This window comes from Acanthochromis polyacanthus, chromosome 17, assembly GCF_021347895.1.
Source record: "Acanthochromis polyacanthus isolate Apoly-LR-REF ecotype Palm Island chromosome 17, KAUST_Apoly_ChrSc, whole genome shotgun sequence".
In the NCBI taxonomy this organism is placed as follows: Eukaryota; Metazoa; Chordata; class Actinopteri; family Pomacentridae; genus Acanthochromis; species Acanthochromis polyacanthus.
In genome coordinates this window covers 4,870,462-4,896,151 of record NC_067129.1, presented here as the reverse complement: position 1 = coordinate 4,896,151, position 25,690 = coordinate 4,870,462, and the positions used below count along the sequence as shown (strand labels likewise).

General features: G+C 39.4%; 1 protein-coding gene across 1 annotated transcript in view; it reads right to left on the bottom strand.

Annotated features, from left to right (window-relative positions):
• The window catches only part of fstl4 (follistatin-like 4), a 232,697-nt gene that overhangs the window by 18,842 nt on the left and 188,165 nt on the right, over nt 1–25,690 (bottom strand). Inside the window, exons 7-13 of the mRNA XM_022190937.2 lie at nt 22,416–22,582; nt 16,818–16,938; nt 13,663–13,824; nt 9,148–9,282; nt 4,909–4,935; nt 3,301–3,419; nt 772–921 (exon numbers count right to left, since the gene is read on the bottom strand). Coding sequence (XP_022046629.1) covers nt 772–921; nt 3,301–3,419; nt 4,909–4,935; nt 9,148–9,282; nt 13,663–13,824; nt 16,818–16,938; nt 22,416–22,582 — 881 coding nt within the window. The remainder of the gene's footprint in view (nt 1–771; nt 922–3,300; nt 3,420–4,908; nt 4,936–9,147; nt 9,283–13,662; nt 13,825–16,817; nt 16,939–22,415; nt 22,583–25,690) is intronic.

The following is a 25,690-nucleotide window of genomic DNA, read 5'->3' as shown; positions in this document are numbered from 1 at the left end:
TTTTTGTTTTTAGCCTACAAACGTCAGTTGTGCTTGTTAATATGCTAACTGTTGCTGCAGATTTTACCAACTCTGTCTGTAAGCTGATTGAAAACATCACCTCTTCTTAACCCAGTAAAGGATACACTAAACCTTTGACAAAAGAATCCAATATGCACTTGATAGTGACAATCATGTGCTGGAAGACTAAAACTGAAGCTCCCTCACTTTAGGTATGGAGGATGCTTTTGATTCACAGATAGAAATGAAGAAAACAGGGTTATTTTATGCATCTATTGTGTTCTGATTCTGTCTGGATGTTTGCTACAGAAATCTGTTTGTGTCTGTGATTTGATACAATCTCAATATGCAAATTAACTATGCAGGGCTGGCTGACTTGTCATGAGTCACTGCATCCCAGGCCAAGGGAAGCAGCATTATGTGTGGGTTCTTATTTTTTCTTTCCATTGCAGAGCTAACATCACTCCTGCTACCTGCAGTTTTGTCAGGTTTGCTTGAAGTGGCAGGAGACGGTCAAAATAAGAAAAAATTGATTGAAACCAACTACACAGCAGTACTACTGTGTTTCTAAAAAAAAAATGGACTTGTGTGTTAGAGTTAAGATTAGGAGATCACTCTTTTTTTTCCATCTTGCCATGATTCTGAGGTCTCAAACTTTGTGTAAAGTTTTCAAAAGAAACTTTAAAATGTCCCTACCTTATAAATAAATAATTACTAAGACTATCCTTTGTTGTGCCCTTAGAGGCGTGCCTGATGACCTGCTCCACCCACCTGCACCACCTTCTGCGCTTGAATATCGACAACCAGCAGTCGGCTCTGGAGGGGCTGGGTCACGTAGATGTACTTATCCCTGATGTTGACTGCTGAGGACCACATGCAGTGCTGAGGTGACACCCCCTCACCTTTAGGGCACATCTCCTCCTGGGAAGAAGCAACAGAGAACAGAGGAGATGATGGGAGGAGTAGAAGAGCAATGAAGGGAGGAAAAGGTTGGCAGGATTTAGCACAGTGTCGTAGATCAGCAGTATGGTGCTTTATACTCTGCCATCCATCAATAATGATTAGGGCTCGGCAGTAACTCAAACATTTCGGCCATCTCGTCGACTGTTATTGAAGGTGTGTGAAGAATTTTGTTATTTTGAAGACTGTTTTGACATCTTTGCGTTGGAGAAGCAGATAGAAAATGTGGGGTGAGCAAAGGGCCAATTACATGTGAAAGGAAAAAGTTGGTGAGAAGCCAAATGTAGTGAATTTACAATGAAATACAGTCTGACATGAAAGGAGAGAAATCCACACTTTTAAGGAACTGACAACAATCTGTTACTTGGCAAGTTACTTGATGTATCACTGTGTTACATTTATTCAGATGAGCATTTGTAGCATTTATTGACATATATTACTTAAAGTGGAAAGATATTGTGCTCCCAATGCCCAGTGGCAGGTTTGAAAACCATCTCATATTTTAAAGAAATCATCAAAATGACACAATATGTAGACAGAAACTGTAAAAACAGAATTGTTTACCATGCTTTTAACTACTTTGAACTACTCACTGGCCACATGATGTTTTGTCAGAAAACATAACCAACTCTAATTTTAAAATCTGAATATTTCACCAAAATAACTTTATGCTACATACCTCAATTAAAAAACTACCTACACAACTGTGAAGCCATTAGTGACTGAAATGCAACGAACAGTCGCATGACTGAAATTCTTTGACATTTTGGCTAAAATATGCTAAACTGCAGGCGTGTTTATGCAGCAGCATAGTAGACAAATACATAAACATTAAACATTTCAGCAGTAAAATATCTATAGTATGTAGAAACACCATTTTTTTGACATATGTACTTGGAAAAAATGTTTTACGTGTTGATTACAGTTTTTTTTATCTTTTTCATTTTTGGGAAAATAAACAATCAAGTTCAACTTCTGTTTATTTTTTTCTGATTTATGGCATTCTAACTTTGTTAAACTACAGTAAAGACATTTATGAGTTCTCTCTATATGTTTCCATAGAGGCGCAGAACTTCATACTGCAGTGAATGACAAGCCCATGGCAAATACAAATGTGACAGGAGAAAAAAATGCATAGAGAAACTGCCTGGGGTTAAACCATTTTGCACAGCCAAAGCCAAAATGCATACAGATGATTTTACCTCTGTATAATATGTCATTCTAATCATACATTTGCATTTGTGATATTAGCAATGGTAATAATTTATGGTCATTTCCATTAACAAACAGTGTTTCCAGTCCTAAAGTTTGGGATTTTACCTCAGTTTGAGACAAATATCGACAGATTAATGTACCACTAAGTCACATAGCTTCTCTACAGGCCCTGCAGCCCACCATCTTTGCTGACAAGACATTTATGTACACACTTGCTCACTCACACCATATATACTGATGTAATCACTAATGCACACACACACACAAAGGTTGCAGGAGTTTCCACCTCCTCTCCACCTCACCAAAGTGAAGAAACTGCTGTTTATAGCAGGAACTGGCTAACACATGGCTTACTGAGTTTGTATTGATCTCTAATACAATTACAGGCTCCTGTAAAACCCAAATCCCTCAGAGGAACAAGCAACTTTTACCATCTAACGCCCTTTGCTCTGAGAGAGGGATGTTCTCTAGTGGATTAAAAACCCCAGGGTCGGCGGTATAGGCTCTATACACTCTATTGTTGCCAGCTGTTGACTAATGGACACAAGTAATCCCATTACATTTAGTAGGGTGAGGAGTAACACTGACAACAGGGAGAGGATAAGGAGGGTCTTTGTTTTGTTGGCAATTTTCTTCCACACCAGACTTGAATGAGTAAATATAACATAAAGATGGTTGGACAGATTGATTTTTCAGATCGACAGGGCTCGATGATTTATCCAGTGTGTTCACTGAGCTGGGACTTTTAATGGACAATTATTTTTGCACTTTGAGGACTATAACAACTGGTGCCTTGTCGTCGCTCTTTTGTATTTTGGTCCAAAGGCCTAATTTAGACCCTTTGCTCTCTGGGAATGAGATGCTCTTCGCGATGTACCTGATGTGATGAGTGCCTGCCATCCTTAATATAAAAACATGCACTAAGCATCATCTTTCTGCCTTAGACATAATTTGATTTATAAAGCCACTGGCTCAGCAGTTGTGAACGCAAGCATCCTGAAATCTATTTAGTGCAACATGGAGGGAGCCTGAAGCTGAACTACAGGCCACACATTAGTGTATGTGCATTTTGTGTACTTTTATTTTAATTGAATTGATTTTGATATTAAATCTACATGCACTTACATAGGTAGCAACAATCCTCTCTGTCCGCTTCATATGTCTGCGTATTTCACATTCACTGGGCTGAAGCACCGTGATGCCCTCATCAGAAAACACGTAGAACATGTTCCCCACACTCAGTCCTAGAAGACAAGACAGGAAGACAGAAAATTTTTTTGACAAAAATGTTTTTTTTTGGGTTTTTTTTACAAGGCAACAGGTACAAATTAAAAATGGCAGAAAACCCCACTCCCATGTTATCTGGCTTTGGCTAATGGCATTTCAATTTTCCTGCCTGGATGCTATCATGTTAGCGGGGATGGGCAGTGTGTGGCTGCCAGTTGTTTCGACAATGCCTACACAGGGCCTTGTCAGCAACGTGTCCACAGAATGCTGTAGTTGGAGCTATCAAATTAAATATACTGTCTGAGTGAGGAAACATTTCACATCTCGTCTGCTCGGTGTAAACAGCAGCTGATGAGTTAGCGAGGATCACAGTCTGGGGCAACCTGATAGCTGAAGGTTGTAGGGTTCACACCTGATGGGCACAAATACAATAAAGTCCCCGATCCAATTCCAGGCTGGCTGGACCTTTACAGCAACTCTGCGCTGTTTCCCCACCTTTACTGTCTGTCTATACTGCACCTATGTGACAAAGGCAAACTGCCAAAAAAGGATAATCTTCAAAGAAGAGATCACGGTCTGCTGTTAAGGCATTTGGATGAGCAAGAAGCTCATACCGCTGTCAGGGATATATCACATAAGCAGAGATGATGAGCATAAGCATGTATACACGCTTGCAGCTTGCACAAACATTTAGCAGATGCATGCATCGACAAAAAAAAACTGTCAGTGACTGATTTGTCAGACTGTTAAGACGTTGTTTTTGCACTTTCACACAGTCAGATGTCATAGAATGTGTATTGCTCAACAGTCTGAGACATACTGTCAGAAAAAGGACGCAAAATATACGAGCATGTATTCATACAGACGCAAAAATAAGCACTTTTGCTCACACACAATGTTAATGAGGCAAATATAGCTTCTCAGTGCTGATAAACACTAAAATAATCCAAATGCTTACACTACTCTAAACCACTCCAGCTTCTTTTGGTTTTGTGGTAAACCTGATGTGGCGGTGATGTATATAGAACAGATTAGGTTTGTAGTGTTCTCGGAAACCGCAATGGGTTTTCCAATAAAGTAGTAAAACTGTAGTTGTGGTAATGCTGATGTGGTAATAATATATACAGCATAAACACAGGATGGATTTGTATATTGCTGAAAACCACAGAGTTATTTTTATTCCAGCCACCACCCTGGGTCTGTGGTATTATTTGCAAAATACATGAAATTCCTGCTTGTGTGTTTCCCCCGTAGGTGATCTGAAGCAAAAACTATTAGAAAGCAGCAAAGGGATGAAACACTTTAGGCATGCAAGGGAGGAAAGCAAGACTTGAAGAAAAGTTTTGTTGGGGAGAAAGGAACTTTGTGATTCTTGTGGACAGCAGGGCAAGCATCTTGGGAAGTTGTAAATATCCAGCTGCAGGCCCTGAAGAGCAACAAAACATGCTCACCGCAGTTTCTTATTCAAAAGAATACAAAGGCAATTTGAGAACTGTAATGTATTACCTTCTTCTCTCCACAGAATGTTTGCAACTGCAGAATCAGCCGACGAGCCAAAGGAAAGAAAAGGAAGGGGAGAAATGAAGAGAAAAACATTAATTCACCCTGAGAAAAAAGAGACATCTTCCAGGAAACAGGAGGTGATTTATCTCATGCCAAGTCAAGAAAAACATATTTGACAGCTACAAAATGTTCCTCACTGCTCCTGACAGGTCCATATTTCCTCCCAAATCATGAGATCACTTTTGTCTTGAGAGGAGACAAGGCATCGATTATTCAGTTTAATTTCAACTGGCCTGATAAGCTCTTTCTAGGTAGCTATCATTCACTCATCAGAATGATGCAATCTAATGAAAGACTGAATATCAAAGAAACGTAAAATATGTGAGCCGATTGTTTAAAACCTTCTATTTCAGTGAAATCTCTTCAAAAAAAATTGAGCAGAGCCTCTTAGACTGCCCACACAGTCAGAACAGAGAATTGATCCTTTTGCATTACGGAAACACAGAAAGAAGTCCAACTCGAGCTTGACCAGTCAGATCACATGCAGAATGAAAAGAACTACTAAAACAAAAGGTCTTTGTTTGGTTTTTAGATGTTCTTTAGTGATTGCATTTCCCCTAACTAACCATTTGCATTGATTTGTCATTAAAACTGAATGAAATGAACCGAAACACTTCCATAAAACAACTGTTTTGCTAGGATGAGATTACAAAATGTCTTTGTCTTTTGAGATGGTCGGATTAGGGCTGTGTCATAGATTGTTGCTGTGATTGGCTTAAAGATCTGGCACGCTACACCTCAGACTCTGATCAATTATTGTATCTGTGATGCCTTTAATGCACAGACTGACTTCACTGTTCGACTTGACAACAACAATCTTTGTCACTTAGTGCTGAATTTGTATTTTTTTTTCAGTACAACAAATGTACAGTCGCTTCAGAATGTATACAAACTCCTTCATTTTTGCACATGCTATTGCATCGTAAATTACATTTTAAATAAATCAAAGTATGCCATTTTTTCTCCATCAGCCATACTAACCATAAATCACAACATGTTTTTGGAATATTTTTGCAAATTTCTTAAGAGTCAAAAATTTAAGTTTCACATTTAAAAAAGTATTTAGATCCTTTGCTGTGGCAATCCAGGTTGTGGTCAGATGCATCTTTTTTTTCTGAAACAATCTTTGTGACATGTCTGGAACCTGACTGGAGTCATGGCATAGTTGGACAGTTTAGAAAGACGCACATGTGTGTGTAAAAGGTCTAGAAATTCACACTGTATGCCAAGTCAAAAACTGAGTCATATAATCTAAGTAACTCTCTGTGAATCACCATGAAGAAATGTGGCAAGGTAAAGATCAGGACAAAGGTATAAAACTATTTCTAAAGCTTAGAGTGTTCGCAGAAGCAAGGAGGCTACAAGAACAGAAATGGAAGAGGTTTGGAACCACTGAGGACTCTTCTGCCAAAACAAGGCAACTGAGCAAGAAAGGTCTTAGTCAGGGAGGTGACCAAGACCCCAACAGTCAGTCCAAAAGAGCTTCACAAGTTATCTGCAGGGACTGGAGGACCAGAAAGATAAACATCTCAGCTGCAGTCCATCATAAAGGTTTTTCTAATAATGGATTAGATTTATATAGCGCTTTTCAGGGCACTCAAAGCGCTTTACAATGGACCCATTATTCATTCACTCACACATTCTCTCTCGGGTGGTGGTAAGCTACATTAGTAGCCACAGCTGCCCTGGGGCAGACTGACGGACGCGTGGCTGCCAATCCATGCCAACCACCAACATTCATACACCAGTTTGAGTAGCCGCACTGGAGGCAAGGTGGCCAAGTGTCTTTCCCAAGGACACAACAGCACACAACTAGGACAGAGCGAGAATTGAACCATCGACCCTTCGATCGTTGGACAATTCGCTCTACCACCTGAGCCACAGAAGCATACAAGAAGACTGTCTGATCTAATGAAATAAAGATTTAACTCTTGAAGCAGAACTCTGACATTTTGTTTGGGGAACACCAGGCACTATTTATCTTTTGGGATACAGCAAAGTTTGCTGATAGCCTCTACTTAACAGCCCTTCAGAAAACCTGCTCCACAGTGCAGATTATCAGGTACAATGGTTCATTTTTAGCATGAAAATAACCCAAAGCATACAGCCAAGACAATGGTGGAGTGACTTCAGGACAAGCGTCTGACTGTCCTTGAGTGGCCCATTCAAAGCCCAGACTTAAACCCCATAGATCACCGGTGGAGAGACCGGAGGATGACAGTTCCCAGATGCTTCCAAATCAGTCTGAAGGAGCTTGAGGAGATCTGCCAGAGAGAATAAGATAAACTGTCCAAAGCCAAGTGTGCAAAGCCTGTAGAGACTTACCCAACAAGGTTTGAACTGCCACTGTTGCCAAAGAGGTTTCTGTTTTTTGTATTCTTTTGTAAATTAGGAATTTCAGTTTTTAATTTTGAATAAAACTTTGAAGGTTTTACTTCTAAAAATGTGTTTTCACTTTGTCATTGTGGGTTATTGGAGGCTGGCTGATGGGACCAAAGGGCAATGCTACTAATTTAAAATTGAAGGAGTCTGAATACGTTCCTAAACAACTGTAAATGTGTGCACACCCACAGGTGTAATTATTTTGGTAAAATGTTCCTAGTGGTAGTAAAATGGTTAGAGGTTGACTGAAATGCAATAAAGCTGCATTTCTCTCAAAGAGGCTCTCTGTTCTCCTCTGGGTCATCCACATCAAACACTTCATATAAGCCATCAAACTGTGAGATGTCCCAGTTCCATCTGTTCTCTCCCACTTTAAAAGAAATAAGATAAAATGAGCCATTGTTGTGTCTGGCGTTCATTTTTGATCTGGAAACCCCAGGGCTGTTGGGTTGGGACGTGATAGAGCTTCTTCTGTGTGGTCTGATCTCAGCATTTGTAGAAAAGAAGCCAGGCTCTTAAGTGCAGCTGTGCTAGAACTTCCACTCTGTAGTCTGGTGTGCTGCACTGTTTCACTGTTGATCTAATATCCATTACTGTTAGCAATGGATATTAATTTTTTTGCAGTCTGAAAACATAAGGAATCAGCTCAGTGTCGGCTAACATGAAGCAGTTTTTGCTTTTTAGCTTTTGTGCTCACTGCGAGGAAAATGCAGGAGATGCATGGGACGTTTGCAGATGCTACACAGGAGGTATTTCAACAGTGTTTTTCCACTCATTCAGCTCATTGGATTTAAAACGGGATGCTTCTTTTCTCATCTCTCGAGGTTTTTTAATCATTTGTGACTAAGTTTATTTTCTTTTACACAATCTACTACAGTGATTGCATCTTGACCAAATGCTACGAAAACACACTGACACAGTACCTGAATGCTTTTTGTGTTGACATGGATGGAGAGCTGAAGCTACTGTTGCTGCTCCTGTGCAAGCGTCTTGTCTTTGTGTAACTCGCATTACTTAAACATTGTTTAAAACTGTGGAGATATCAGTCAGCTTACAAAACCATGCAATTCAAAGCAAAACATGAAGGCCCTAATTAATTTTGGAATAATGTCTTACACAGATAAGATATGTTAATGTAAAGTTACTGGGGATGTAGTCAACCATGGAAAATCAACTAAAATTGTATCTACTCGTGGAAGGAAAAAACATCATGTTATCTCTAGATTAAATAAATCAGCCACAGCACACTGAGTGCACTTTACCTGCTGCCATTATTAGTCTAAATTAATTAATAAATAAAAGCAAGTATTTGCAGCATAGTAAATCATTTTAACCTGTTTTTCTTACACTAAAATGATAACAGACTGAGTTGAAGTGCATGCACCTGCCTGTATTTACATAACAACTGAAAACAGAAACATCACAGCTCATGGTCCTGTTAAGGAATATAAAGAAGACAAACCTATGGTTTTTACATGATACGGCTGTTAGCTCATTAGCTGGGATTTTTAAATTGCAAAGCTTACACATTGTTTAAAGAATGCAGTCACATTAGTTGCTTTAACATGTTAATTAGTTTAAGTAAACGTTCCGTAAATGTTATATATGGTTGACCTGGCTGTCTCTTGTAAGTTGGTTGAGTTTAAAGTTGGGAAACACAGAACACCATTGAGAGATTGGTCGGATGAGAGCATATTGACTAACCAGTCAACACAGAGACCACAGCTCTAAAAGTTGCTGTTACCGTGTTCAATTTTATTTTCTACGGTAAAAAGTGAAATGTGAAACTGTAGGACTTACGAGTCTTCTTGGCCGAATCCTCCACAAACAGTGAGGAAATATCCTCGTCCACTCCCACCTCATTCTTGGCGATGCAGGTGTAGGCTCCGGTGTCTTCGTACCGGACGCTGCCAATAAAGAGCTCGCTGCCATTTGCTACAAGATGAAACGAAAAGAGAGGAATAAAATCATGTGTTCTTGTGATAATTCTTTTCTGCATTATTGCAAGTTTATGATTTACAGGTTTATGCAGAGAGAAAAAAAATTGTTGACTTTTTGTTCAGCTTAGTTGATAAACATTAAATGTCAACCCAAGACCCTCTAAACATCTAGAACAGTGAAGCTGAAAATAAAAGTGCAGATTTAATGTATATATACGCACTGAAATCCTCCACAGCGGTAAAATTCAGTTGACCCCCGAAAGTGTGTGGGAGTAATCCGATGGATACAACAGAAATAAAACCAAAATGTGTTCATCAGGTAGTCGCTCACATTCACGATCAACCAAATGTGATGTTCAAAACCAAACCAAACAAAATAAATGAAGGGAAAATGAATAAGCATGGGCCCAAATGCTTCCTACAGATGCTGAGGAATGAATGTTATAAACACCAGACAAAGTAAAGAACTGCAACAGCGTGCAAACAAACCGTGCTTTACTTTAGGAACAGTGTTTAGAGTTGGGTGAAAGTGAATTCGAAACAAATATTACTGCATCTTTTGTTTGTATTGTTATCTGACTGTGTCCTTACGTACAATACTATATCAAACTGCATTCGTCAGGATCTGCATCTATATCACAGTGAAATGGGATGAAAGCGTACCTTATAATTGTTGTTATATTGCTATCAGATAACTCACAAATCTTTTTGTGCCTCGTTCTTCTCAGGCTGAGTGTGTTTGAACGGTAAAACAACTTCCATGACAGTATTTGCTGCCTTTTAAATACTGTTCTTATATTTCATGAGTGTACTGTTTATTTGTGGGTACTTAAGTGAAGACTAGCTTAGATTTTATTAGCTTAGATTTTACAATGCTGCGTTGTTTGTCTGAAGCTGTAGGCTGTGGTGTGTGGCGATGCTGGTGGAATTAAGACACGGAGGTCATCAGAGGAGAGCTCTCTGATGTCTGCTGTAGCATCAGGCTCTGTGATGTACAGCTGCACTCTGATCCTGTAGCAATACACTGGTTTCATGATGTGTACATGTCACGGTGGAGCTTTCATGGGCCATGTTGTGTTAGAAGAACATTAAAGAAGCTTTATTTTTCATCCCTTTCTGTACATCTCTTGAAGTCACTATAAAAACAATGAACTCTTATGACATCTAACATTCACAATGTTCTCCCTTCAGTCCCTCTCATGTTGGATGTATTCTATTTTCTACCCGTTTAAACTTGAAAAGGGAAATTTTAAAAATCAGTCCAGACATAGAGCCCACGATGTTAGGAACGGCAATGAAGCACACACTTCCAAAAACATGCTGTGCTCCATTTTTACATCAAAAAATTATCTTGACTTTCTAATTTATGCCTACTGGGTTGCAAAATCACACGACATTACAGACATTGACGCAAAGCTTTTCACATTAGTGAAATGTCTTTTTGGATTCTGATAATAATTCTCTTTTATCAGGGGAAAAGTGCGGAATGCTTTGAAGTGAAAACTGCCTTAAAGCAGGCCTTCATAGAGTGAGACACCACTTTAATTACTTCTAATTCATAATTATGCTCTGATCAATTCTTGTTAAAAACCATTTAATCAACCACTCATTAAATTAGTCTTTATATTCCTATTTTGCATGTTTTGTAGCACTTTGTGGAGACAGGAGTTTTGACTGGTTTTGTTTTAAACTGAATTGAATTGATTCTCCTAAACTGCCCCGTATAGATGGATTACTGTACAGGTGAAGAGGACGTTTCACCTGACTCAGCAGCGCTTGTTAGCCCTCCTGAGCTTTGATGGCTTTTTAGCTCACAGTTTTATTACATTTTTGCAGCACACAACTTAACTGCTTTGGTTCACTTTCAGAGAGTGTAAATAAATAAAACAACAGAACCAGATACAATACACAGAATATCAGAAGTGATTAGACTCTTGGGACACTTTGTATTAACAGTTTAATACACCAAGATAATTACAAAATTTGAAAAATACATTTACTGTGTGTTCTGTGTGTAGGCTAACTGATCAGGTGTCCTTTGTGCTGGTAGAGAACGCACACACACACTGACACAAACAGCGACTGTAATCTGCTCCTAGTTAATGTATTTTCAGCTGTTTCCATGTCAACAGAAATAATTGTCTGCATCCTAATTATTATTATTATTATTATTAAACAAGTCAGACATTGAACCACAGTTTTCATTCATGCAACCTCACCCACTGGTTTGTACATTAGCGACCTCAAGTCGCACATGTTGCTCTTTTGAAAACAAACATTGTTTCATTGTCTAGTTAACTTTAAAGAAGACCATAATTTGCTAAATGACCATCATGCTTTAATCAAAATATTTAGACCAAAGGCTAATGTGGAAAAAAACTGTACTGAGAAAATAATTCAAGTGATAATCAGAGTTATTTTTTCAAAGACTTCTATACACTTTGACTTCTTTTGTGAGCCAGAGGTGCTGCCCACTGCTGGCTGTTGAAAAGAATGCAGGTTTACATTATTATTTTTATTTACTTTACTCCTGTCACTTTTACTCACTGTTGACTCATTTTCACTGCAATATGAAGTCCTGCACCTCTATGGAAACAGTGAAGCCATGGCTGCAAGTGCTGAAAAGTAGCCCAATGTACGGTATGAAAAACAAACAATGTTTGGAATGTGAATATTTTTAACCTGCAGTTCAGCCCAACTGAGAAGTCCCTAATTTTTTGTCGGGACTGTTGGTTGCAGCATTAATGATGTTACTGCTGTACAAAGGAGGGGTGAAGCTTTTTTTTTTTTTTTTTACAGAATATGGTTCGTGCAAACAGTTTATTTTTGGTGAAATTTTAACTGAGACACTAAAGTGATTTTGATAAAATATCACAATTTTCAGCTTTTTGGTTAAGTTTTGGCAGAGTAGTCGAAGGACCATTGTTAAGTTGAAAATCAAGCAACTTTTCCTGTTTTTACAGTTTCTAGCACTGATGAAGGGTGTAATTATCAATTTTGAGGTCAAGAGGGTTGCACCACTACTGTGTTGTTTCACTCTTCAGACCTGGAGGCTACGTACATCTTTTATATACAGCCTGCATTGATAATTGTGTAATTTATTTGAAAGCAGTATGAATAGTGCACTAAACCTTCTTCCCACAGTGCATCTGTTTCAGAGAAATAATCTATTTCACACATGAAGGTATCCCTGCAGCTGTGTTTGCAGTAGTTTGCTTTCTAATAGACTGAACTAGAGGGAATATCAAGCAGGGATGTGCTACAAGCTCGAGTGGATTCAGCACCGTGGACAGCTCCACAGCTCGGTTTCAGTCACTCAGCAACACAAAACAGTTCTTCCCTTCACTGTTCAGCTGTGGCCTCCAATCAATACTCAGCACTATCTACCGTCAGTGTGTTGTTCAGATTTCACAGAAATCTATCAAAAAAAATGATGATAGGGGCAAGACTCTAGCACTGTCTTTATTACACTTCTGATGTTATATGTAGAAATGAAATAGTGGATTATTACACCTCTTTTTTTTTTGCTTCAGACATGGCTACAAAAAAAAAGGAAATCTTAACTACTTAATCTACTTTCCCACTCTATTCTTCTAACTTTTGCAAATGTTTTTTAATGGAAAAATCACGAATTATCGCTCTAAGTAGGACTCCTGCCCCTTGCCATCACCCGCATTAGCTGGTAAATCTGAAATCGTAGCCACTGCAGTGTTTATGTGGTGGTGAACCTTGCAGAACCTCCCTTGTCTGAGTGTCTGCGGGTTGATAACAGGCTATTACCATAGGTAATGACCCACACACAGCCAATAAACTCTCCCTTAATGAGAACTAGGCCATAAAAAGAAAAGTCGTGCTCCATTCTGCTCCTTCTCTCTTATATCAAGAGTACATCTTAAAAAAATAAAAAAAACTCCCCTTCTAACGCAGATGAGTAGCTGCTGACTCCTGTCACGGAGTATATTTCATTTTATTTTCACTCTCTTGATCTTCCAGCTCATTCACCTTGAAAGAATAAGTATGTTTGCCAGGGGAGCAAAATGAAGACGATAGAAGAGGGTGACCACAATCTTGGTTTCATCTCTGCAGTATACAATGCAAATAAATGGAAAGCACAACAGAATATTACTGCTGATGAGTGGCACTGCTTAGTTTTCAATAAAAAAAAGTTACTTTGACAAAAACTCAGCTTGATTTTTAGGCTTTGTTTTCATTGCCCACATCACTGTGCCATCTCACTCTCTCAGGATTTATGTGGTGTTGGCATACTGCAGTGCTGCTCATATGTAACTCTGCTTCCACGAGATGTGACACACAGTGTCTGTTAAAGCTCAAAATACGCTGACAGCAATCCCCAAAATAATCAAACACTCCTCACCTATGAGAGTGAGCTGTTTAGAAGATCTGGGCTGCAGATCCATGCCGTTCTTCAGCCAGAGGAGTTTGGGATTTGGGATGCCGTCGGCGTGGCAGTGCAGGCTGGCAGAAACGCCGGGCTCCTGGGCCTGCGTCTCTGGATAGACCAGGATCACTGGAGGGACTGGACACACAAACACCAACACAAAGACACAAACAAGGAGAGAGGACAAGTGAAAACATAATTACACACTGTTTCATGGTAGACCATAACTCCTGGGGGACTATAACACAAACACCCACACACGCAGTGGGCAGAGAGGAATTTGTCTCACCCCAGCATGGAATGTGAATATATTCACAAATAACAAGAATCCGAGCGCTCTGGGGCTGCTTTATTACAGCTCGAGTCCTACATGAAATAGATGTTGGGACGTATCTGCCACTTACCACCTCCTCCGGGAAGAGGACCGCAAATGAAGGTGGAGGAATCGAAGGGGAAATGAAATATGAGGTAATAGTTTACATGAACAGGTAAGATGTCATTTTTTTCGGATTATGATGTTGGGCACCCTCTAAACCTCGGGGCAGCTGCCAGATCTTGACGACGCCTCCTTACACGAGCTCAGCCACCTCGCCCTTCTAATTTACAAACTTGCTCCTTATTCCTCCTGCAATATTAATATTGCATTTGTTGCTTGCATGTGTTTTATTGTTGTTTTTTTCCCCCTGAAGTGTGTCTTGTCTAATTATTATCAACCACAGAACTTAGTATTTCCGGTTTATCTCACTTTATACTTACATTTTGCACTTCTCACCGCACTGCAACTGCCTGACTGTAGATACTAGTTACTTTTTGACTTGTGACTCTTGATAGTTGTGGCACAGCTGTTGTTATTTTCACATCTTGATCAGTAAATTATCCATCTCATCTTCCTTCCCACACACACAGAAATGTACTACACCTCTGTACTTCCACCTTTGTTTCTCCTTGACTGAATCACTGTAGTCGGCCTCTCTTTTTTTTTCTGTTTTGCACCCATAATGCTGCAGCAACTCTTTGTTTCTTCCATTTTTAATACTGTGTTTGCTTTACATAGCAGACACATTTTTTTCTGAACAGCACTGACATCATACTCTAGGGTCTGATAACACCACAGTCTAGAGTCCTACACTGTGACTGTGGACACTTCACCAAGACTGAAGCTCCATCATTGTCATTCCTCTCATCACACCAAAGAAAGGATGTCTATTGCTTTGATAACGCAACAGGATGCAAACCGCCCACTTAGTATAATGTGGCACTTGGCTCCTTTCCATTCCACCTTATCTCTCCTCGTCCTATCTCATTTGAAATACCTTGAATCCCCAGCACAAACATTTGGTAATTGCCCTCTCCTGATAACTTGCCCTTCAGGCACTGTCTGTCTCAGTGACTCCCTTCCAATCGCTCCCTCTCCGCCTTCAGGTTCAGGTCTAAAATTCAGCTTATTCCTTTTCAATTAAAATCTCAGAAAAACAAAACAATCACACCTATTGTAACTCCTTAATTGAAGCATATTTAATTGAATTAAAAAATATACCTAATTTCCTTATCTGTCACTCTGAAACAAAAGCACGAAAATTATAAGAAATTGGGTGCCTGAGTGGTTTCCATTGTTGTTTCAGGTTTAAAATTCATCCCCCTTGGATCTTCTCTGGAGAGACCCAAGCATTACTTTTTAGTCTAAACTTAGCAGAGATGAGGGCCTTAATGTAGATGGTTAACCCTCTGAGCCTCAAAATCGACCAGCATGTTTGAAATGCATGTGGTCTTTTAAAAATGTCAGCCAAAATTACACTAATTATAGGAGCCAGAAATAGTAAAAACAGAAGGAAATATTATAATGCCAACTGACGGTTCTTGAACTACATACAGTTCTGTTGGAAAGCTTGAAATGTGAGCTTTAACTCGTGATATTTCTGACATTGGTAACACCTGAAAAATGAGCGCACAGTGAGTAAAAATGTGAAGAAAAAAAATGCAGAGAAATTGTCTGGAGTTCAGAGGGTTAATTTGAGGAGGACACTTTTTTGTTCACCAAAATCACTGTGAGTAGCTTAAATAGTTTTAATTCACAGCACAGAATCAAATAAATAATGCTGCACAGATTCTCGGTTCATTTCGGCTTTATGTGCAATGATGCTGTTTTCAGGTGTGCACTGTGAATGGTCTGACTGCCCTGATCTTACGTGCAACATTGTTTAAGTCATACTTTATAACTGGAGATGCTAAGCCTCTTAAACAGAAACTTCTTTAAAAAATTTCCTCATTATTACTTTAGGAAGGAAGATGTACGTAATCAGGACAAAATGGTGTTTTAATAAATGAGCGCTGAAATTATGAATTGATGGAGGAAATTAATCAGCCTATTTGACTAATTACTACTGTCACTTGTGAGCAAAAAATGCCAAATTTTCCCTGGTTTGACCTTTTCAAATCTGAAAGTGTGATGCTTCATATGACACAATAACAGTGGAGTTTATATGACAACTCACATCAGTTTGACGGCACTGAAGGCTGCAAACACACATGGCAGCCTTGCTGAAAGTTTTGTAGTGTGAGAGGAGCCCCATGGTACGATCCTATTTGACTGATTAAAATTGTGATGTATCTCTTTTTCCACTTTTGGAAAATCTTACATAAAGTCTTAGAAAAAAGAAAAATGAAGCAGGACTCCTGGTCGTTGTTGTTGCTGAACATTGTTCTTGTTTGACTCCGGCTGTATTTGGGGTTACTGCCACGTTGCAGAATGGACATAGGACCAATAAGACATCTCAGTGACAGTATTTAAACATTGAATGTACTTGTAACATTTGCAGTCATGTTTTATCCTCATACTTTTGCTTCTGAGAAATAGCTTTAGCTTATTTGTTTCCCACACATTTCAGTCAACAGCAGGCTGGCCTAATTGCCTCCAAAACTGTTCTGTAACCACAGAACCAAGGATTACAAAGCAACTGATTGGCCCTGGATGCCAACCAGGCCAATCACTTGACCTCTTTATTATAAACAGAACAAGGTGATAAGAGAATGAACCCTCACGGGGAAACAACAGAGTAGCAGAAACTACAAAACTGAAATGTTTTGTCCACACTTCTCCCACCACTGTAAGTAAGAAATGAGCCATTACTAACCATTCACCTGCAGCACATGTGTCTGATAGAGGTCTTCATAGCCGTAGGCATGGCAACTGTAGTTCCCCATGTGGATGGTTGTCACCTTGGTGATGTACAGGGAGCCATCATCCCCAAAGTCCTGGAATACAGGGGAGAGATGGAAGAGGAAAATTAGGTAAAGAAAGAGAGAAGGGAGGAAGATTGGAGGGGATGAGAGGTTTAGGAGAAGGAACAGTGGTGAAGAATGGGGTGCAGAAAACCTCCACAGGGAGTGAGGCGGAAAAATGAAGGTAACTTGATAGAATACATAAGGATGCTTGAAGAGAGCAGGGAGAGGAGGCCCACAACAGCAGGGAGTGATGGGAAAAGACAGGAGAGAAAAAGAGTGATGTGAAAAGGAAGAGAGACCATGAATCAACGGTGTCCCTGTTGAGTTGAAGCAAGCGTTGGGGAATTTGATCCTCCTCTCTCCCCTCATCACGCTGCCTCAGCCTGATAAATGGCAAGGGTTAAAAATATAAAGCCCATTAGGTTGATGAATGGAGCTGGTTGTTGTTGGTGCAGCATGCGGCAGTCACCAGGGGGTTCCAGCTACAGCTTAGGGCGGATTAAGGCATTAAATAGTTTGCTGTCCCACCAAGTGGCAGAGCAGATGTCCGGATCCAGCTCTGTCATGACACAGAAACCACAAACGGCAGCTTCTTTTTTTTCCTGAGGTCTCTAGAAATTAATGTGACCTGACAGGAGGTGGCTTTGTGACAGGAAAAATGTGATGCGACTTTCTTGTAAGGTAGCCAGGGGAGCCTTGGACAGTCTTTAAAGTTCAGAATTTACAACTAGGGTGAGAGGTACAAGTGCACCGGTGAGAACAATTAAAACTTAATGGGCCAATTGGTCTAAAAAATATGATTGTGATATATTGGGCAGGTTATGCCAGATATATTTCAGCTTAAAATCTTTACTATTACTTGTGGTTCCTGTGAAAAGAGAGGTGTAGAGTAAGGCTGTCTCCTAAAAGTCAAATCATCATTGATGTACCGCTGATTCTAACCTCTTAATGGAAGTTGAATTGACATTTTTGGTAGGCTATAAACTAACTTTAAATTTGACTTTGGTCCAACTGGACAAAGGCCACAATTGGTTGAGCATTCATTTTTAACAGAGGTAGAGTAATTGGGGGAAAAAAGAGAAAGAATTTGAACACCTTCACATTTGCAAGAAGTGAAAATTCTTTTAAAACAGACAAAGATGACTTTTCAAATCTGACTAATTCCATAAAGTTGTCTTTCGCTCTGCTCACTGAGCCTGCTCTGTGTCTGGCTAGCTGCTGTCAGAAGTGACTAAGAAGACATGGCTGTAAATGGGAGATTTTGTCCTGCAAAGCTCCTCATAACATAATGGTATTAGTCGTTAATCTTTTAGTTCATAAAATGTCGTGATGATACACGGACTGAAAAAAAACTAGCGGGAGAAAATTACAGGCTTTTATTATTATTATTCAAGGAAAATTATATGCTTTTGTATTACAAAGAGCGGTCTAAAAATTATGCACAAAGCTGGCCAGTGGCCACACTCAAATTAATGGAACCCATTGAAGTTTTGCTTTCTAAATGCAAAACTAAATCAGAGTCTCCCCTGACCTATTCTTCAGTAGTAATCATCACTGCTTTTTCAGAATATGCAGAATAGTTCTGATGCAGTAAACAGCTGCTTGAATATACTTGAGAGCCACATTCATTATATGTTTACTGAGTGGTAGCAATGTACATGCAAATAAAAGCTTTGTGGTAATTGTTTTTAATAAAAGAAATATACATTATTCATTTAATATCCGAATTAATCAAGTTCCCAATCTCACTAAGTGTAAAAATAAATTACATTGCTATTTTGTCTGTTTCTGTTTATAGTTTTGCCTTTGTTATTTTTGCCCTCATGCAATCAGTTGTGGTGACACAGGTCTGAACCTGCTCATATATACAGTGCAGTTACTTTTTAGGAGAACACGGCTCTACTCAAAATGTAAAATGCAGAGGTTTATGATTGAGAGTGAAAAACAGAGAAAGAGGTGCGATGAAAACGATGTGTTGGAGAGGAAGGTGGGGAGAGAGACAGAAGGAGAACAACGACCAGACTTAGAGGGAGCAGACAGACGAGACTGATTGTAATGGAGGCTCAGCTCTCAGCTTCAGAGGTTATGTGCCAGAGTGCAGGAAGATTTCAATCACTGTCAAATGAAACTTCTGAAAACAATCCTGCTTCCATTCAGCACAGTTCAACAGAGGGAAAACGGCGTGCTGATAGCAGTTTGACAGGAGAGTAATGTCCCCTCCTTCATCTCGCCCTGTCTCCTCTTTGACCTACAGCGTTCCGAGTCAACTTGTACAAAATGTAAAAAAAGAAGACAGGTCATCGTTAGCGCCTGACACCCTCTGCTTTCCCTTATGTTGTTGCAACTTACTGTTCTGACAGATGAGAGTTACAGATAAGTTTGTGGGAACACTGTCCACCACCATCTATTTGTTGGTGTCCTGGACAATAGGGGCTGACTGTTCAACTTATATTTACACAATAAAAGTCAACCATGTGCTGTAGATTTGGCTGGGTGATGTAACTGAATAGTTTATCACGATTAAATGTTTCCATGTGGAGAATAACAATATGTTTTAAAAACATTTTTAATAAAGAACAAGGAAAAGGTTGTTTTCAATGAACCATTTTGCTTTGAATTTAATCATTTTAGCATTTTATCAAGGAACACAGATTATATTCTTTCATACCAACTCAAAAACGAGAACCTCCCACATGCAAATAAATCTGGACATACATGAACATAAAAAGGGATAAAAGTATGACCTCTCTTTGATACACAGTAAATGAAGATATTACGGTAAGTAAAACCTGAAAATGCATAGAGGACAACAAAGGCAGGATTAAGGTTTGTAGTGGCTGGTCTTGACCAGCTACCAGGCAAAGACCATGCACTGATCTCTATGCAACCCCTGACATAACATTTGTCAGCTCTTGGAACAAACAACCAGGGGAGCGTCGCCTAGGTGAAGGCGGTGAGGGACACAGGGCCGTGGTTGTTTTTAGACCATTAAACTGAAAAGGCAATCACAGGTTTTTGTCATTTGCAGCTCCAACAAGGGGAGGTCTGTGGGCACAGACGGGGTGAAGAGAGATGCTGCTAGTGGGAGATCTGGACGAATGCCATGAGGGGAGGGATGAAGGGCAAAGGGGCTACATCATCAAGGTAGGATAGGTATGGAATGAAGCAGAGCTGGAGTTTGTTTGTGGAAACAAACTTTTGCCGTTTTATTGGTGTTTTTTGCTCACATTGCTAGGGATGGGGTTTTTCAAGTTATCGGTACTGACACAAACCTACGCCTAGTTTGTGTTTGTTGTTTTGCAGAAATACGATAAAAAGACCAAATAAATGGCCATAGGATCTTCCACTGAAATGTAGAAATTCTCTTTTAATTTAACTTAATTTAATACTCATCTATGGGCTGGAGATGAGTAAGTCTCATCCAAGTCTCCATCACGGTGTTCCTTCACCAACTAAACTCCCATAATGCTCTACTACAGCTAATCTGCAATACGTGAATTGTAAATGTATAAAAAGAATCTAGAAAAATTGTATGGGAAGATATTAAATATGAAATGATTTGAGTTGGGAGCATAAAAATCGGGACATCCCTAGTTATTAACTGCTTAGCATCTGTATATATTACTGTGCTGTATATAGAACACACACATTTACACATTTCTATTCACTGCATCTAAATAAACTACAATCTAAGAATCAACTTGGATGTTGAATGCTAAGTATGGAGAATATCTAAATTCTCATTACTGAGTGGCTTATTTATCTTCTATTTGGCCAGGAAGTCACTTAAAATACAAAATGTTTTGGACCTTACATCACTGTCCCAAAGGAGCTGGTTAAATGGACCAACTAGCCATGAAACTTTTTCATATTGCTTCAAATGTCCAATTTCTCACATTATACAGACATTCCACTCAGCCAAAGCACATATGTTACCTCTATTACTGATTTTGGGATATTTTTGTTTCTTCTTTGATTTGACCAAATGAAAAGAAACACAGCCAGAGCTGCTCTCTCCTTCCTGCACTCAGATCACTGAGCTCTGTGGAAATTCATTATGCGCGGTCAAGAGCCCGAGGGACCTCTGTTGCCATCACCTCTCCTCCAGTCTCCACCTTAACACTTGACTTTGTTTATCGGCTCATCATCACAGCAGACCAACAAGGCCACTCATTAGCATGCAATTAGTGAACTGTGATCCGGCAGTGGATAAAGCAAGCCGGCGCTGTGCTGTCACCTGTGCAGATGTGTCTAAACAGGCGCATGGCTGCATAGTTCATTAAGCAGTGAGCAGGCTATAATTGTACCATTTCATGGAGGGTGCTAAGGAATCGCTGTTTTCCCCATTTCATTTCTTCTTCTTTTTTCTACCTATCTGCCTGCCACCCAGCCTTCCATTTACTCTCTCTTTCTTAGTTGGTTTCTGGTTGATAATCAGGCTTCACATGGTAAGAGGTTCTTTTCAATCAAGAACATAGGATTATTAGCACACCTCCCAAGATCACAGATCTGTGATGAGCATTTTACAAGTACTATAGAGTGCAAAAACAAAGACGAAACAATGTGCTTGTGATTAGAAATTAACTGAAAAACTCCTTACAGTTCAATAGCAGCAATGTGATTTTGTAATTTTAAAAAGATGTTAATAGACTTTTTGTTTTCAGTCAAAATGAAAAGCCCCCCAACTGTGCCCCCATGCTGCTAAAGTTGATCAAATATTAATTAGGCAGTCCACGTAAGTCTCTCAGAGAACCGTTTTGATAAGATATACATACAACCGACCTTAAGGTTGTGCACAGTGTTGGGGAATTTTATGGGCTCCTCAGATTTAGATGAGGGGTTTTACTGAGCATCACTGCTTCACTCTAAGTTTATAAACATGATTTATGTAGTATAACTGACTCAATGATTTGTGTAATTTTAAATCAGCCACTCATTGTGACTCAGAATTTGAATCAGCACTATTTATAGTTATAGGACTTTACTATTTAGTTCACTCACAGCACCCTTCTCCTTTTCAGCAGGAGGACGGAGTTGTTTACGATCTACTGTATACAGACAGGAAAGTAGACAAAAAAAATGCCAATCTAGGGGGTAAGAATCAAATACCTTTCTCAGGAGATAGTGGAAGCAAACCAAGAGCTAAAGAGTGTGGAAGTTGGAGTTACTTTTAATCAGATGAACACAAACATAACTCCAATGGGATGACAACTATTAATACTGTTTTCATTGCAATTTGTTGCAGACAAGTTGTCTGTTTGACATCTTTAAAATTGCAGGACAAAGCACTTGATCTTGTCTGCTGTTGTTGATGTGTTTGCTTTGTCTGAGTGCCCTTGCAGCTTTATTTCCATATCTAAAACCTTATCAACAAATGAAAACCCAACAGCATGAGCTGCAGGGTATAGAACATCTTGAATTAACAAACCAACAGTCAATTTCTTTACCATCAACTCCAACAACAAAAAGCAACATCAACCATGAAGATGACAGCAATTTTTACTCACATTGATATCCTCCAGGTCCAAGAAGTTTAATATGATGCCATTCCTCTTCCAGATGATTGGTGGGCGCAGCGTCCCCTGGATGGCACAGGTAAGGACGGCACTCAGGCCCACCGTTACCGTGGAGACGCTGATTTGCTGGTCCTCTGCCAGGCTCAACTGGACAACCTCTGTTGGAATGAGAGAATCAAAAGAAATTATCGGTGATGGAGAGGGATAATGGAGGCAAAGAAGAGACAATAGTAAGAAGAAAGGATTAAGAAAAAAGGGAGAGGATGGAGAAAGAAGAGAAAAAAAGGCTTCAGAGAAAATCACAAATCAGAATGAGTGTGCTGATGTAGTGGAACTGTAGCCAGGCTTAATACATTTCTAAGCATCCATCTCATTACTAGTGGACCGGGGAGGATAAACAGCTGTCCTGGAGTGAAGGATTTCCAGCATGAAAAAAGACCACGTGTCAGAGGACACACAGCTAGCCAAATATCATTCTTCTCATTAAGGGAAATTTATGTTCATTGAAATGGCCATCCAATTCAATTCACCTTTACGGCAAATTAAGAATTATTCTTCACTGGTTCCCGTTGGCGCCATAAATAGTATCTGTCGCCAAGCTCTGTGGCAAAGCACAAAATCTACATGCAGTCGCAGTGAAAGTCTGAAAACTTTGCCATTTACTGATCCTTTTTTCTCACTGGCACCTTAAACTGTGCTTTAACTCTACATTAAAATATGGCCTTTATTGTAAAGCAAGCTGAGTAACATATTGCAGAATGGAACCCAATTGTGTTCCTTTCTCCGATTGTCTTTTCCTTTTTTATCTGTACAGACTCATCACTAGCAAAAAGATGGGACAGGTATGCTGGTGGCAGTGAGATATTGTGGGACTATAAAATTCAGGCACGTCGGCGCTGACATGATATACGTCAGTATGTGACCTTAAGTCAATACTGGATTGGGCACAGGATATTCTTGGGTCGATAAATAAAAGTGACACAGACACCTGATAGAAATCTTAATGGAGTTGACCAAGCATAACACTTAGCAGATCACGTATACACACACACACACATACATACACAGAGCATTTACTAGACTCTTAACTGCCTCTATACTGCTGCATGACCTTTTAGTACAGATATGTTACTATGTTAAGTCCTACGAGATGACATAGGTTGTCAATTGGCGCTATATAAATAAAACTAAACTGAATTGATATATAAAGAAAGGATATACAATTAAAGAAACAACTGGAGCAAAATCCTGGGTTGTTTGGAAACTGAACATTCATAGATAATATTGTGTTTCACAATAGTACAAAGGAAAAAAAAATCACTTAAAGAATTCCAGTCAAAACAAAAGTCAGACAGCAACTCCCTGAGCAAACTGAATATGTCAGAAAACACCAAACCATACTGAAACTATACATATGGTCCACTGCACAGTAAGTATTTAATAAATACTATTATGCATTAACTGATTAATAAGGCAATCAATAGACTGTAAACAGATGGGTTAGAAGCCTTGAGTTTGGAATTTTGTCGTGGCCGTCTTGTCTTTTGCAACCAGACGTAAATGAATGAGGAATGGATCAAAAATATCCTCATGTATCATCTATTATACTCTAAATTCGAGTATAAATTACAAATTAAACACCCTGTTGTACTCAAAAAGTAATAAAAAGTTATTAAAAAACAAGGACAAAGTATGTTTATTTTCACATAATCTTCTATACAACTGGAATTTTAGTCGCAACCTGAGAATTTACCTCCTGCTAGCTGTTATTAATAATGCAGATGTCAGGCACTGTAGTGTTGCCATGACTTTTACAAGGCTGCCAACTTGTGACCAGACCTTAGAGTGAGATTTGGTTTGTGTGGGATGCTGACAGGGGGTGTGGGGGTCCTCCCCCAGAAAATTTTGAAAATTATTGATCCTATTTCCTGCATTCTGGTGTAATTTAAGAACATTTTGCCTGTTGAAATCTTATTAGAGAGATAACATTAAGGGATGATTAAAAAACATTGAGCTTAAAAAAGCAGAAAAAAAACAGAGCAAGAGCAGGGAGTATTGAAAATGGTTCTTCATGTAAAATATAGATGAAAGTTCTGTGGCTGGACGTGCACAACACATTTCATTATTTTCCATAAATATATGCATATTTGAAATAACCCCAGCAACCACTTTGTGACATCTTCTTGGAGGATTCTAATGCACTCAACAGCTTCAAGTTGACCACATCAGTCAACTAAACAATAAAAAGTGCTGAAGCAAAAACAGAACATATCTTCATAACTTATCCATATGAATTATCCATTCATTGAACAGAATTACATAGACTGTCTAACACTAAGTCACTTTAATGCTTTAAATGCCAATTTGCACTCTTAGATTAGGATTGTTGTTTTTGTGTTTCTCTTATGTTTGATTGTATAGCTTTTAGTTCTCATGTTTTAGAGTCAGAAAGAAATGCAGTTTCAGTTCACTGTATGTGTACGCATGGAGTAGAACTGACAATAAAGCTGACTTAGACTCTGCCATTACAATCAGACACTAAACTCTGTCCCACAGGAGCAGGGCGACATGGACTAAAATCAGGACGACGCCAGGTCTGACTGGACCTCACAGGAGCAGGGTGAATAACTTATTAACTAGGTCCAAAAATAAATAATAAAGACTGTAAACTCAGAATAAATGACACAACTGTAAACAGGAACAGGAAAAGAATAGGGAAGTGTGGTTCAACCCTCCAGCACAAAGGTTGAAGTCCAACCCAACCTCCTGAGAAAAACAGTCGAGTCGAGACTCAAGTAAAAAAAAAACAAACTCGAAAATGGCAAAAAAAATAATGATAAATGCGCAAAAAAAGAAGAACTAGTATCTGAGCGAGTAGCTCAGAGGGTAAAAAGAGGCACTACCAAATGGAAAGTAGCAGGTTCAAGACCTACCACTGGTCTCTTTATTTTTTGTCTTTGTCAGGATTTTGATCAAATTTAAAAAGATCTGGTTTTGAACCGGCAACCTGCAGCTCCATAGGCAATCCCTTAACTCACTGAGATACAGATCAGATAAAAAAAAATATATAAATTCGTCGTCCCTTTGACATCGTAGTTTCTGTTCCTAATAAAGTGATGACATGGGTGGAGCCAAGGCGGAATCTGGGTGGAGTCAGGGCGGAGAGTAGGTGGGGAGGTGGGTGGCGGCCTCCCTCCTCTACGCCCCCACCTCCCTCCACTGCCCCCCTCTACTCCTCCACCGCCCACCACACCTTCCCCCGCCCG